Source organism: Mus caroli, unplaced genomic scaffold (genome assembly GCF_978045245.1).
Source record: "Mus caroli unplaced genomic scaffold, Mus_caroli_1 scaffold_6, whole genome shotgun sequence".
NCBI classification, from domain to species: Eukaryota; Metazoa; Chordata; class Mammalia; order Rodentia; family Muridae; genus Mus; species Mus caroli.
Window position 1 is genome coordinate 22,927,787 of NW_028227261.1, and position 12,942 is coordinate 22,940,728.

General features: G+C 49.1%; 1 protein-coding gene across 4 annotated transcripts in view; it reads right to left on the bottom strand.

Annotated features, from left to right (window-relative positions):
• The window catches only part of Rhce (Rh blood group CcEe antigens), a 31,335-nt gene extending 19,190 nt beyond the window's left edge, over positions 1 to 12,145 (bottom strand). For all 4 annotated transcript variants that reach the window (XM_085838391.1, XM_021160608.2, XM_085838392.1 and 1 more), the window contains exons 1-2: positions 12,001 to 12,145; positions 147 to 333 (exon numbers count right to left, since the gene is read on the bottom strand). In XM_085838391.1, the coding sequence (XP_085694517.1) occupies positions 147 to 333; positions 12,001 to 12,145 (332 nt within the window). The remainder of the gene's footprint in view (positions 1 to 146; positions 334 to 12,000) is intronic.
• Positions 12,146 to 12,942: the final 797 nt, after the last annotated feature.

The window sequence follows — 12,942 nt, forward strand, 5'->3', positions numbered from 1 at the left end:
CAATTAAATTAGATTTTTGTATAAGCAATGAAAATCTTGTAGAAACAGTATATCCTATTTTGTATGCCAGAGAGGGGGGTCAAGAGGTCATGAACCTTCCCCCTCAGCATTCAAAGCACCCACGTGACCCAGCTCCTTTCAGTTACCTGGACAGATTGTTGATCTTGTTCCATTGGAGGACCTGGCCCAGGAAATAGTCCAGCAAGATTGTCCCCTGCACCCCGAGGGCCAACATGAAGAGGTTGAAGGCCACACTGCTCCAGCTGTGTCTCCGAAAGGACGAGGACAGGAAGCCGAAGCCCAAGGCTGCCATGAGGGTCAAATTCCGGAGGACTGTGAATGAGGAGGGGTGGAGTGGGTGGGGACAAAGGAAGAAAGGTGAGTCCGACATAGTTGCCATTGGACAGGACATTGGAGGTCATTTAAGAGACCTTAGCCAAATTGCCTCTCTTCTTTGGGCCTCAACTTTTTCATCTGAATAATGAGATAATGACTGCTGCGTACGCAGGGCTGAGATGAGGGTAGATGAGTGAAAGCTGGTAAAGTGGTTCAGGCAGGTATGAGTGCATAGAAAATGGTCAACCGTGATGAGAAATAAACACTATGGTGTGCTCAAGCACAGACTCGGGAACCCTGTGTCGTTGGCATTCAGAGAAGGTAAAATTGCTCTGGGATTATGGGCAGGGATCTACCACAGTTCAGGTGTGCCCCAAAAGAGAAGGCAGAGGGGGCCCAGAGTTCCTGTGGCAAGAACCAAGTCATCCTCATAAGAAGCAGCTTGGAAAGAAATTATAAAACAGAGCCAGGCGTGGCGGCGCACGCCTTTAATCCCAGTACTCCGGAGGCAGAGGCAGGTGGATTTCTGAGTTCGAGGCCAGCCTGGTCTACAAAGTGAGTTCCAGGACAGCCAGGCTACACAGAGAAACCCTGTCTCGAAAAAAAAAAATTATAAAACAAAACAAGGGGCTGGAGAGAGATGGCTCAGTGGTTAAGAGCACTGACTGATCTTCTGAAGGTCCTGAGTTCAAATCCCAGCAACCACATGGTGGCTTACAACCATCCATAATGAAATCTGATGCCCTCTTCTGAGTGTCTGAAGACAGCTACAGTGTACTTACATATAAACAATAAATAAATCTTAAAAAAAAAAAAAAGTCAAGCCGGGCAGTGGTGGTGTACCCCTTTAATCCCAGCACTCGGGAGGTAGAGGCAGGCGGATTTCTGAGTTCGAGGCCAGCCTGGTCTACAAAGTGAGTTTCAGGACAGCCAGGGCTATACAGAGAAACCCTGTCTGGAAAAACAAAAACAAAAACAAAAACAAAAAAAAACCTGAACAAGCTGGGTGGCAGCAGCTTGTGAGCGGCAGCGGGAAGAGCTGCTGAGATGGGTCTGTGTGAAAAGGTACTTGTTTCACGAGCCTGGGGACCCGACTTTGACCTCCAAAGTCTATGGTGGAAGGAGTGAATGGACACCGGAAAGTCCATAGATCCTCTGACCTCCATGTGGGTGGGCACTTCCACGCCCATATGCACATAGGTGCATTTGTTTGCACACATGCATCCAAAGGATTAAAAGAAGGAAAACGAAGCTGGATGGTGGTGGCGCACACCTCTAATCCCAGCACTCAAGAGGCACAGAGGCAGGAGGATCTCTGAGTTGGAGGCCAGCCAGGAACAGAGCGAGTTCCAGGACAGCCAAGGCTACAAAAAGAAACCCTGTCTTAGAAGAAAGGAAGCAAAAAAAAAAGAAGGAAGGAGGGAGGGAAGGAAGGAAGGATCAGGAGGGAAGAGGTGAGCTGGCTCTCTCCCAGTTCTTGGGAGGGACCTGCTGGGCCAGCAGAAAATGCCTTTTCTGGTCTGAGGAGGAGCCACTAAAGCCGTGAGTTCCGAAGTCACCCTGAGGCCCCGGCAGAGGATGAGAGATTACTTTAATGTGATTCCAGTTTTTAATAATTAGCACATGTGTGCCAGAACCAGATAATGGTGGCTTTAGTGAGACTGCTCGCACTTTCCACTTTCCAGCTGTGTGGTCTTGGTCTCTCTGAGATTTAGGGGAGCCCATGCTAAGTGGTTAACATTTGCTAACAGCCATTGGTGGCTGATCTTGACCATCAACCTGACTGGACTGAGAGGTGCCCAGAAGACCAGCAAAATGTCTCTCTGTACATTTAACTAGGTATCGTAACTCAGTGCTAAGAATTAGTTATTTTATGTATCTGAGTACACTGTAGCTGTCTTCACCAGAAGAGGGCATCAGATCCATTACAGGTGGTTGTGAGCCACCATGTGATGTGATTGCTAGGAATTGAACTCATGACTGAGCCATCTCTCCAGCCACCCCCCACCCGCATCCCCCTCCCCCTTTATTTTCTACTTTCTTTTTTTTTTTTAAGATTTATTTATTATATCTAAGTACACTGTAGTTGTCTTCAGACACACCAGAAAAGGGTGTCAGATCTCATTACGGATGGTTGTGAGCCACCATGTGGTTGCTGGGACTTGAACTCAGGACCTTTGGAAGAGCAGTCAGTGCTCTTAACCACTGAGCCATCTCTCCAGCCCCCTATTTTCTACTTTCAACTGTTCCTTTTAGGTATTAGCCAGGGCAATGAAGAGGCTACCTGGAAGTTGAAGTCCAACGGGAAGTAAAAGTGGTGCTGAGTCTTACCCTAGACCATTGGTTGAGCCTTCAGCTTAGCTTTAACACCACCTCCTTCCAGTGTTACAGGAACAATAATGGCAGCTTTTCATCGGACACAAATGGGCCGGTGCATGGACCTTGCCTGCACAGATTGTCTCAGCTTTGCAACTTCCTGAGGTTTATTAGAAAATACTCATAACTGGGGCTGGTGAGATGGCTCAGTGGGTAAGAGCACCCAACTGCTCTTCCAAAGGTCCAGAGTTCAAATCCCAGCAACCACATGGTGGTTCACAACCATCCGTAACGAGATCTGGCGCCCTCTTCTGGAGTGTCTGAAGACAGCTACAGTGTACTTACATAAAATAAATCAATCTTTAAAAAAAAAAAAAGAAAATACTCATAACTCAGTTTATCTGCTATCTTCTTTTCATCAGTATGAATTCCTGCCAACAGTTTACAATTGTCTCTAGTGCATACTCATTTCCCACCATAAAAAACCTCAAGCCGGGTGCTGGAGAGATGACTGAGTAGTTAAGAGCACTCTGCCAGTCCTGAGTTCAATTCCCGGCAACCACATGGTGGCTCACAACCACCTGTAATGGATCTGATGCCCTCTTCTGGTGTGTCTGAGGACAGCGACAGTATACTCACATACATAAAATAAATACATCTTGGGAAAAAAATTGATCCTCCTGCCTCTGGCCCTTCAGCCACCTGTCTCTGCCACTACAACAGGTGAAATATTTTAAAATAATAGATGGGCATGAGTTTTTTGTTTGTTTGTTTGTTTGTTTTTAGATTTCTCCAGTCCAGGATCAGAAATTTAAAGCCATTCTAAAACATACTTGGGGTCAGGGGGAGGGAGGTGGCTCAGTGGTTAAGAGCATTTCCTACTCTTGCAGAGGACTCAGCTTTAGTTGCCAGCACCTATGTGGTGGTGGCCCACAACCCCTGTGATGTCATTTCCAGGGGATCTGATGCTCTCCTTTTGCCTCAGCAGGCTCTAAGCATGCATATGGTGCAGACACACATGTGGGCAAAACACACATCAAAAAAAAAAAAAGAACCATAAAAAAACAAAACAAAACAAAAAAACATCGCCGGGCTGTGGTGGCACATGCACTTGGGAGGCAGAGGCAGGCGGATTTCGAGGCCAGCCTGGTCTACAAAGTGAGTTCCAGGACAGCCAGGGCTACACAGATAAACCCTGTCTCAAAAAAAACAAAAACAAAAAAAACAAAAACAAACAAAACACCAAAAAAAAAAAACAAAAACAAAAAATCCCCACATTGTCACCCAAACCAACTCCAACTCACTGTGGGGCCTTGGCTCAGTGGGAAGGGGGGGACGGGGACAGTTTGAGGACAGAAAGCCATCAGATGTTGTTCATCTGTCCCTTGGCTTATATTTACATAGATCCACACAAGCCTCCACAGTGGGCCGGCTCGGAATTCCAAACTCTCAGGGTGACAGTGTATGTTCATCTTCACTTTTGACCTCATGCACGGTGTGAAAATGCCACCCAGGACAGTGGCGACAGTGGCAAAGCTCTCAAAGAGGCCCTCCCTGCTGGCTACCCCAAGGAAGGTTCTTCCTAAAGAATGCTCTCTGCCCCAGATGTCTGGACCCCAGTGCAGTGGATCAGGCCTTTCTGTCTCCAGGGAGGGAGGGAGGAAGGCCAAGGCGTCACGTCACTCTCACTAGTCTGGTAGTCCCCAGCACCTGCTCTGAACACTCTCGTCTCTTCCTCAGTCCACTTCCTGCTCAGAGCCAGTCTCCAATCAGGCTCAGTGCCCGCAAGGGCTGCCAAGACCCTCAGGGGTCCAAGGAGTCAGGTCCCAAGGAAGCCAAGGACAAGTACTAACCCAGGTGCCTATTAGCATACCAAAGTGCACGCTGCCAGGCTTGAGGCACCTGCACCATCCCAGGTCTTCTCATCCCTCCTCCTTATCCAGCCCAGTGGGCTTCCCTTCCCTTCCCCCACCTTCTCTTTCCTATATAACCCTGACATCATTGTGTTCTCTTGGCGCTCTCTCTCTCTCTCTCTCTCTCTCTCTCTCTCTCTCTCTCTCTCTCTCTCTCTCTCTCCCCATCTCTCTTGCTGTACTCTTCCTCAGATCTACAATAAAAAAACCTCTCCTAGTGCTGTCCCAAGCACTTAAAAGGCAGAGGCAAGCTGATCTCTGAATTCAAGGCCACACAGGCCTACAGAGTGAATTCCAGGACAGCCAGGGCTACACAGAGAAACTCTGTCTCTAAAACCCAGATACCCCACCCCCATAACAACAGCAACAACACAAAACTCCCTAGCTTGCTTTCTTCCTCCTTTTCCTTCACAGACCAAAGATCAGCTGACTCACCTGGTTTTGAACCAAGGCCGGAAACCCGCTCGAGGTGTTTGTTTTACATATCAAAATGAACCTGGCCTGCAGGTTCTCCAAGCATCCCTCCATCCCTATTTGGCATACCCTGCCCCCCACCCTAAACTTTACAGGCTAGAGGCTGGGCTGCCCTTCCCCATAGAGGCTCTTCCCGATATAATCCAGACATTTTGATTTCTTCTTCTTCTTCTTCTTCTTCTTCTTCTTCTTCTTCTTCTTCTTCTTCTTCTTCTTCTTCCTTCTCTCTCTCTCTCTCTTTTTCTCCCCACCCCCACCTCATTTCTCTCCCCATGGTGACTTCTCTGGCCGCTGTCCTTGGGGCCAGTGACCTCATCCAAGAGCTGCTTCCCAATAAGCCTGTCTTCAATATATTCTAATTTGGCTTGAATTGGTTCATCTCACCGGCCTAGAAATAACCTATCAGTTATTACTACGATAAACCACCTTTAAATGGTGCGCTGGACACTCCAGCCTTCTGTGTACAGGCAGAGAGCCCCCCCCCCCCCCTGAAGACTCAGCCACATGACAATCTGCTTAATTGGGATTTTGGCAATTTCTTTTCCAAATCCTAGCCAAAAGAATGCTAACAAATGGGATTTCTGGTGAGGCATATTTTCCCACCTTCTGTGTGCAGTGAATCTCTGAGGGAATTTGGGCCAGTGTAATGAAAGTGTTTCTGACCAGGAACTGGCTTGTGGAGAGAGCTATTTACTAATCAGTCACCAGAAGAAGAAGTCACCTGGTCTCAGTCTTAGCTCTGCACACATGGTGGACACTCTCATTACTGGAAAGTTCCTTTGGTGTCAGAGGTCATTGAAAGTCACTTCCACTGGAGGACACACACAGTGTCAGTGGGTGATGACACCCCTGTTATGCAGGAGGTGGCCAAGAATCAAGGATGGCCCTACCATCTGGTGCCTTAAGGACTGGCATTTAGTAGTCCCTACCTTCTCTCCCCTGATATGGGAGGAAGGGTGCAGTGTGGCGTCCCTTTTCTCCTGTCCATCTTGGTGATGCTACGGGACAAGGCAAGGAACACCTCACATCCTTTGCACATTCTCTGAGGATGGTTCAAATTCCTCAGGAGTCAAGCCTGAAGTGTGTGCAAAGGTGCGATATACATTTAAGACTGAAAACTGTGGCCAAGCAAAAACCATTCCCCTGGAAATGTGTACAGCCCTTGGCTGCACAGCGCTCTGAAACAAACCTGTCCGGCCCTGGGCATCAAGGCAGTGCCACTGCAGGTTTCGAGGTCTTGACTTGTTTGGGGCCACACAGCACCCCTGTACTGAACTCGCCTCTGGTCTGGGACAGTGAGTGCTTTTCTGCCAGGTAGGCAGGTTCTAGCTCTGTTGTGCGCCACATTAGGTAAAAGGATCTTAGGCAAGTCTTTGGTCCTTTCTGAGCCTCAGTTTCCCTTTCCGGAAACCATAGGGTTGGGCTTGTCAGTGTCTGTGCCCTTAAGGCCCTGGAATATTCTGAAGAAGGGGCTAGGGGAGGGTAGAGAGGAAGGGAGTAGAGTTGAGTCAGAAGATTAGAAATTAGGGGGTGGGGGTGGGGCGAGGCAGTTCCTGGCTCAGCTGCCACCGGCTCCAGGAATGGGGTCTGGTGGCTTTCCTCCTCGCCCCTGACCCCCAACTTCCTATCGGCTTCACAGGGTCCCAAAGCAAGAATGGGTGCCTTAGGCTGGAAGAAGAGACTGAGGGAAACAGTTCCCAGACGCTCTGTCGCTGTTTCTGGAACCCGGGCAGTCAGTCCAGCTCTTCATCGACAACATCTGGCCTCGGGCGCCCTCCCTGCTCCCCCACCCCCACCCCCGAAGCCTAGCTTTTCCCATTTCCTCTCCTGAGGCTCCAGGCTCAGACTCACTTTTCTCCCGACTCACTCCTGCCCCTTCCCGAACCCTCCATCCCAGGGCTGCGTCCTGCCCAGAGACTTGGGCACCTCCATGGGCGGTAGGTAGCCTCAGCCACCGCCGCACCAGCCAGGGTTGATAAACTGGTGGATTGCAAGGTGTTTGGAGTTTGATAAGGAGCTGAGAGGACTGGGTGGGGGAGGAATTTCATTGCGTGCTGGAAGTGAAATGTCAGGCCTTCCTTCTGGGAGGTAAGAAAGTACCTCTGAGCACAGCCACAAAGCCATGGAAGCAGTCTCCAGCATCCTCATGGCCGGACCCAGGTCTCCACCTCAGTTTGTGATAATCACCGGTTATCTTTCCCGTTTTACACATGGAGGAAGAGAGGCACAGAGGGCTGCTGTGACTAGCACAGGTGACACAGCTGCTAAAAGGAGATTCGAACTCCATATACACTCTTGCCATTTGCAGGGAGACCTGAATTTGCATGTCAGGGTTAAGGCCCTGTTTTCTCTGTGCCCCAGCTCCCTGGTCTGTAAAAATGGATGTCGACACCTGCTCACTGGCTCCTAAAAGGTCTGGTGCTGTGACAGGAGCACACTCACCTGTCATACATTACTGAAACTCACCCCTTAATTTTTTCCACGGAGACCTCTTCCCTTTTCTCCTTCGGGGCCTGCCCACCCACCCTATCCCCTCCTGATAGTTCAAGGAAACAAGACATAGGGGAGGAACTCTTCAGTTTCTCCCTCCCTCTCCCCTCCCCCTCCCCCCAGCACTGTTTCCGTCCCCGGAGTCTCTGCTCCCTCCTGTCTCTCCATCACAGGAGCAGTCTGGGAATAGAGATACAGCTTTCCCCAGCTGGAGGTACCAGGTGTGGGGTGCTGACTCATCACTGGAGAACCCCTCTTGTTTCCCCATAATCCTGTCACCTCCCTGAGGAGAGCAGGGACCAATGGTGGCTTCCTAAGCAAAGGTCCCAAGAGATAGTTCCCCAGTTTGGCAGTCTTAGGATGGGGCTGTCTCTGGTAAACTGTTCCAGATGGCCCCCAGCGGAGGAGCACACCTCTGGGTGTAGTTTGCTCCCCCGTGAGTAGGGACCTTGTAATTAGCCTCAGACAATGGGGTATCAGGAGACATATAAATGCTTCCCTCCATTTCATTCTCATTTGCTGCCTAAGGCTGCCAGGTGAATGAAGCCTGAGATAGCCTGATACTCCCAGCTCACATCAATGCTTGCTGTGGGGAAATGAGGCTGGGTGGAGCCATCTTGCCCCAGCTAAACTCCTAGGTTTTGGATAGATGAGTGACTCCAAGTGAAGCTGTCAAGTGAGTAATACTTGCTGAGCCACAGAATTATGGTCGTGGGTAAATGACATGGTTGCCCTTGCCCACCCCTGCCTATCCTAGCTCTGTAGACCGGCTGACCTCGAACTCAGAGATCCACCCGCCTCTGCCTCCCAAGTGCTGGGATAAAAGGCATAGGGCACCCCAACATTGCCCGGCTTGACATGGATGCTTTTTTTAAGGCACCAAAGTTGGGGATGGTTGATACACAAGCTATAGATGACCAATAGATTCTGCTCTCCTTAAGCATCTCACAAGCACATCTCCACTTTTAGCCCAGAATGAACAAAACACTGTTGGCTTACACACCGGGTTGCTGTTTTTGTGTTTCTTTAAGAACTGGCGAAGGGTGGTGGTTTGAGTGAGAATAGACTCCACGTGCTCTTACGTATGAGTAATTGGTCCTTCATTGGTGGACTCTTTGAGAATGGTTAGGGGGTGTGGCCTTGTTGGAGGAGGGGTGTTATAGCCTCAGCCTTTGAGGCTTCAAAAGTCTCTTGCTGCAGGCTTGGCGGCGCGCGCCTTTAATCCCAGCACTCGGGAGGCAGAGGCAGGCGGATCTCTGAGTTCGAGGCCAGCCTGGTCTACAGAGTGAGTTCCAGGACAGCCAGGGCTACACAGAGAAACCATGTCTCGTAAAACCAAAAATAGTCTCTTGCCATCCCTGGCATACTCCGCCTGCTGGAGGTCTGAGATTTGAGTTTCCAACTGTTCCTACCTCTGTGCCCTCATCCCACCATCGGATGCTAACCATCCAATCAGATGGTTTCTTTCATAAGTTGCCTCCAGCCTGGCGTTTCATCACAGCAACGGAAACTGATGTACGAAGCTGTCACCCAATCACCTGTCTGCCTTCATCCCCGCCCACCTGCCTTTTTTTCACCAAGTGTAGTCTTATCTCCTACATGGGGCTTGAATCAGCCTCCTTGCTCCTGCTTTCTCACCCCTGACCATTTGGCTCCATTACCGGCAACCCAGACATGATTAGCAGAGTAAGACACACGCAGCCTGGAAGATGCCCAGGACAGACAGTCCTTAGAAGTTGCTGGAAGGCAGCATTAGCACTTCACCTTATTTTTTACCTAAAAACTGATGGTCTTTATCTATCTATGCATGTTAGTTCTTTCTATTTCTTTCTTTTCTTTTTCTTCCTTCCTTCCTTCCTTTCTTTTCTTCTTTCTTTCTTTCTTTCTTTCTTCCAAGATTTATTTATTATTCTATCTAAGTACACTGTAGCTGTCTTCAGATGCACCAGAAAGAGGACGTCAGATCTCATTATGGATGGTTGTGAGCCACCATGTGGTTGCCGGGATTTGAACTCAGGACCTTCAGAAGAGCAGTCGGTGCTCTTAACCACTGAGCCACCTCTCCAGCCCACATTTCTTTCTTTATTTATTTAGTTAGTTATTTTTCTTTTTTGGTTTTTTTTTTAAAGATTTATTTATTATATGTAAGTACACTGTAGCTGTCTTCAGACACTCCAGAAGAGGGATGGTTGTGAGCCACCATGTGGTTGCTGGGACTTGAACTCCGGACCTTCGGAAGAGCAGTCGGGTGCTCTTACCCACTGAGCCATCTCACCATCCCCTTTTTTGGTTTTTTGAGACAGGGTTTCTCTGTGTAGCCCTGCCTGTCCTGGAACTCACTCTGTAGACCAGACTGGCCTTAAACTCATAGAGATCCACCTGCCTCTGCCCTCTGAGAGCTAGGATTAAAGGGGTGTGCCATTCTGTCCTGCTTTGAAATTTTTTTACATGATAATTCTTTCAATCCTTTTTATTTATTCAATAATAATAATAATGATTATTATTGTTTGTGAGGGAGTTGGGGTGCAGGGTTTAGAAGGAGACCATTAGAGGGTATTAGATGCCCTATAGTTGGAGTTATAAATGGACATGGTAGGAACTGAACCTGTGTCCTCTGGCTTTAACCCCTGTGCCTCCTCTCCAGCTTTTTGAAATTTTCTGTTGCATTACAGAACTTTTAAGAATTACATTCATCCAGCCGGGTGTGGTGGCGCATGCCTTTAATCCCAGCACCTGGGAGGCAGAGGCAGGCAGATTTCTGAGTTCGAAGCCAGCCTGGTCTATAAAGTGAGTTCCAGGACAGCCAGGGCTGCACAGAGAAACCCTGTCTCGAAAAACAAGAAACAAAAAACAAACAAAAAAAAGAATTACATTCATCCATTCATTCATTCCTTTGTTTGTTTGTTTAGGATATACAGAAATTGGGGTCAGGGCTGGAGAGATGGCTCAGTGGTTAAGAGCACTTCCGGAACTTTTCCAGAGGTCCTGAGTTCAAATCTCATCTTACCACCTGTAATGGGATCTGTAATGGGAGGAGGAGGAGGAGGACGAGGAGGAGGAGGAGGAGGAGAAGAAGAAAAGGGGAAGAGGAAGAAGAAGAAGTAGTAGTTGGGGTCAACTTGCAGGCATCAGTTGGCCTGGGTGGTTTCCACAACTGTCAGCCTGATGTGCTGTTAGGTAATGCTGGGCCAGTGACAATATCGGAGTACCTAGTTCCTCAGTGAGAAACGGAGGACACAGCAGACTGCTTCATTGGGTTGTCGTGAGGGACCAATAGGAAGCTGTTTGGATAGTGGCTCATATACAGCAAGTGCTGTAGACCAGCTGCACGATCTATGTGTCCAGACCTCACCGTGTGTGTAATACTCAGTTTAGTGGAGAAACAGGAAGGGATGAAGTTAAAATGAACATTTGGGTTGGATGTAAAAGAAATGAATGAACCTGGTGGTGGTGGCACACACCTTTAATCCCAGCACTCTGGAGACTGAAGCAAGCAGATCTCTGAGCTCAAAGCCTGCCTGGTCTCGAAAAATGCGCACACACAAAGAAAAGGAAGAAGAACTGTGCAGGAGCCCCTGAAAGGACTCCTCTGCTTCCAGCTAACTGGCTCAGGCTGCAGCTCTGTCTCAGGGACACCCCTTGGGGACACCCCTCGAGGGGCCCATCTGTTTATCATGAGCATTCTGTCAGCCAGGGAGAGCAGAGGCTTCAGGCATGTTGGGATAGTTTGTACAGGAGCAAGCACATACCACTGTGGACATGGGACTTGTTTAGGTTGTTCTCATCATGGCCACACGTACAATAAACTGTCATTCCCCGGCAGCCACTCTTTTTTGGCTCTGGATTTGAACCCTAAGCAGGCTTTCCAACCTTGGAGGGAAGGCAGGAAAGGGGGACATGAAATATAGAAGAGAGCCAGCAAGCAGGGGGCTGGGTGAGGGGGCTCTTTTATGCAGAGGACCAGTGTTTGGCTCCCAGCATCCCATTCTGGGTGGCTCTTTATTGTAACACCAGTTCCCAGGGGATGCAGTGCCCTCCCCACCACCACCACGGGGAGTTACATTCATATGCACCCCCACATGGGACACATACATCTAATTAAGAATCATAAAAATAACTTTTTTTTAAAAAAAAGGAAGGAGTAACAGAGACCCCACCACACAGCACAACACAACCAGCATGACAGATGTTGCCACAAAGGAGAGAGCGTTGTAAAGACCATTGGCACAGGGGATTCGGGAGAACAGACAAGCAGATCCCCTGTACTGTGCTGGCAAATCCAGGTGAGGCTCTTGGAAGAGAGAAATCCTAGGCCACCCGAAAGCCCAGCCCACACTGTCTCCCTGCAACCAGTGGAAGGGCTGGAACCCCTTTCCTTGGGAATAGTGTAAAACAGGTGCCCCTGTGCCCTTGGGGAGCCGCAGACCTCCCCTACCCTTGGGCAATTTAACCCCTCCCCTGGGCCCCTCACCTTGATAGCTTGCCATGAACTTGTGATCCACCTGGGCTGTGTCGTGGGGGATGAAAAAACAGAAGAGAAGAATAAAAGCTGTCTGTAGCACCAAGGCCCACAGGGGCAGGCAGCAGCGGAGGGACCGTGGGTACTTAGAGCCCATCTTGTGTCTGTTGCTGTGCCCGGGTTCTGCCAGCTGCAGGCTTCATGGGTGTCCCCCACACCCACTTGAAGGAGCGATAGGAGAGACACCCGCCAAAGGTCTTATCTCAGGCTGCCGGGCTGGCCTAGCACAGAGGGATGTCATGGGAGGAAGAAGCAGCATTTTTTCAGTATGGTTGTTCATTCAGCCCCTCTTGGCTGGATTCCTGTTGGGAGCGTCTACTGGGCTTGTTTTTTTTTTTTTTTCATTGTATTCTATTGGTCTTTTCTGAGCTAGGGTATCTCTATGCAGTCCTGGCTTGGAAGTCACTGTGTAGACCAGACTGATTATGGACTTATAGCAATTCTCGGGCTTCTGTCTCCTGAGTGCTAGGATTACAGGCAAGCACCACCATGCCGGGCTCTGTGTTCAGTTTGAAGGAAAGCATACTCCTTTCTTGATATCCACCCATCCTTTAGACTTGTTCCTTTGGCCTACCCTGTAAGAAAGGCAGGGTCTAGGGTTAGAGCTGATTCTGGAGTTTTGTGGTAGACCCAGGCTCAGGTTTGGGTCCCAGAAAGAGGTGAAGGGGTGTTGGCTTTCTTTCTTTCTTTTTTGTTTTTGTTTTTTCGAGACAGGGTTTCTTTGTGTAGCCCTGGCTGTCCTAGAACTCACTTTGTAGACCAGGCTGGTCTGTCTGTCTTTCTTTCTTTCTGTCTTTCTTTCTTTCTTTCTTTCTTTCTTTCTTTCTTTCTTTCTTTCTTTCTTCCTTCCTTCCTTCCTTCCTTCCTCTCTCTCTCTCTCTCCCTCTCTCTCTC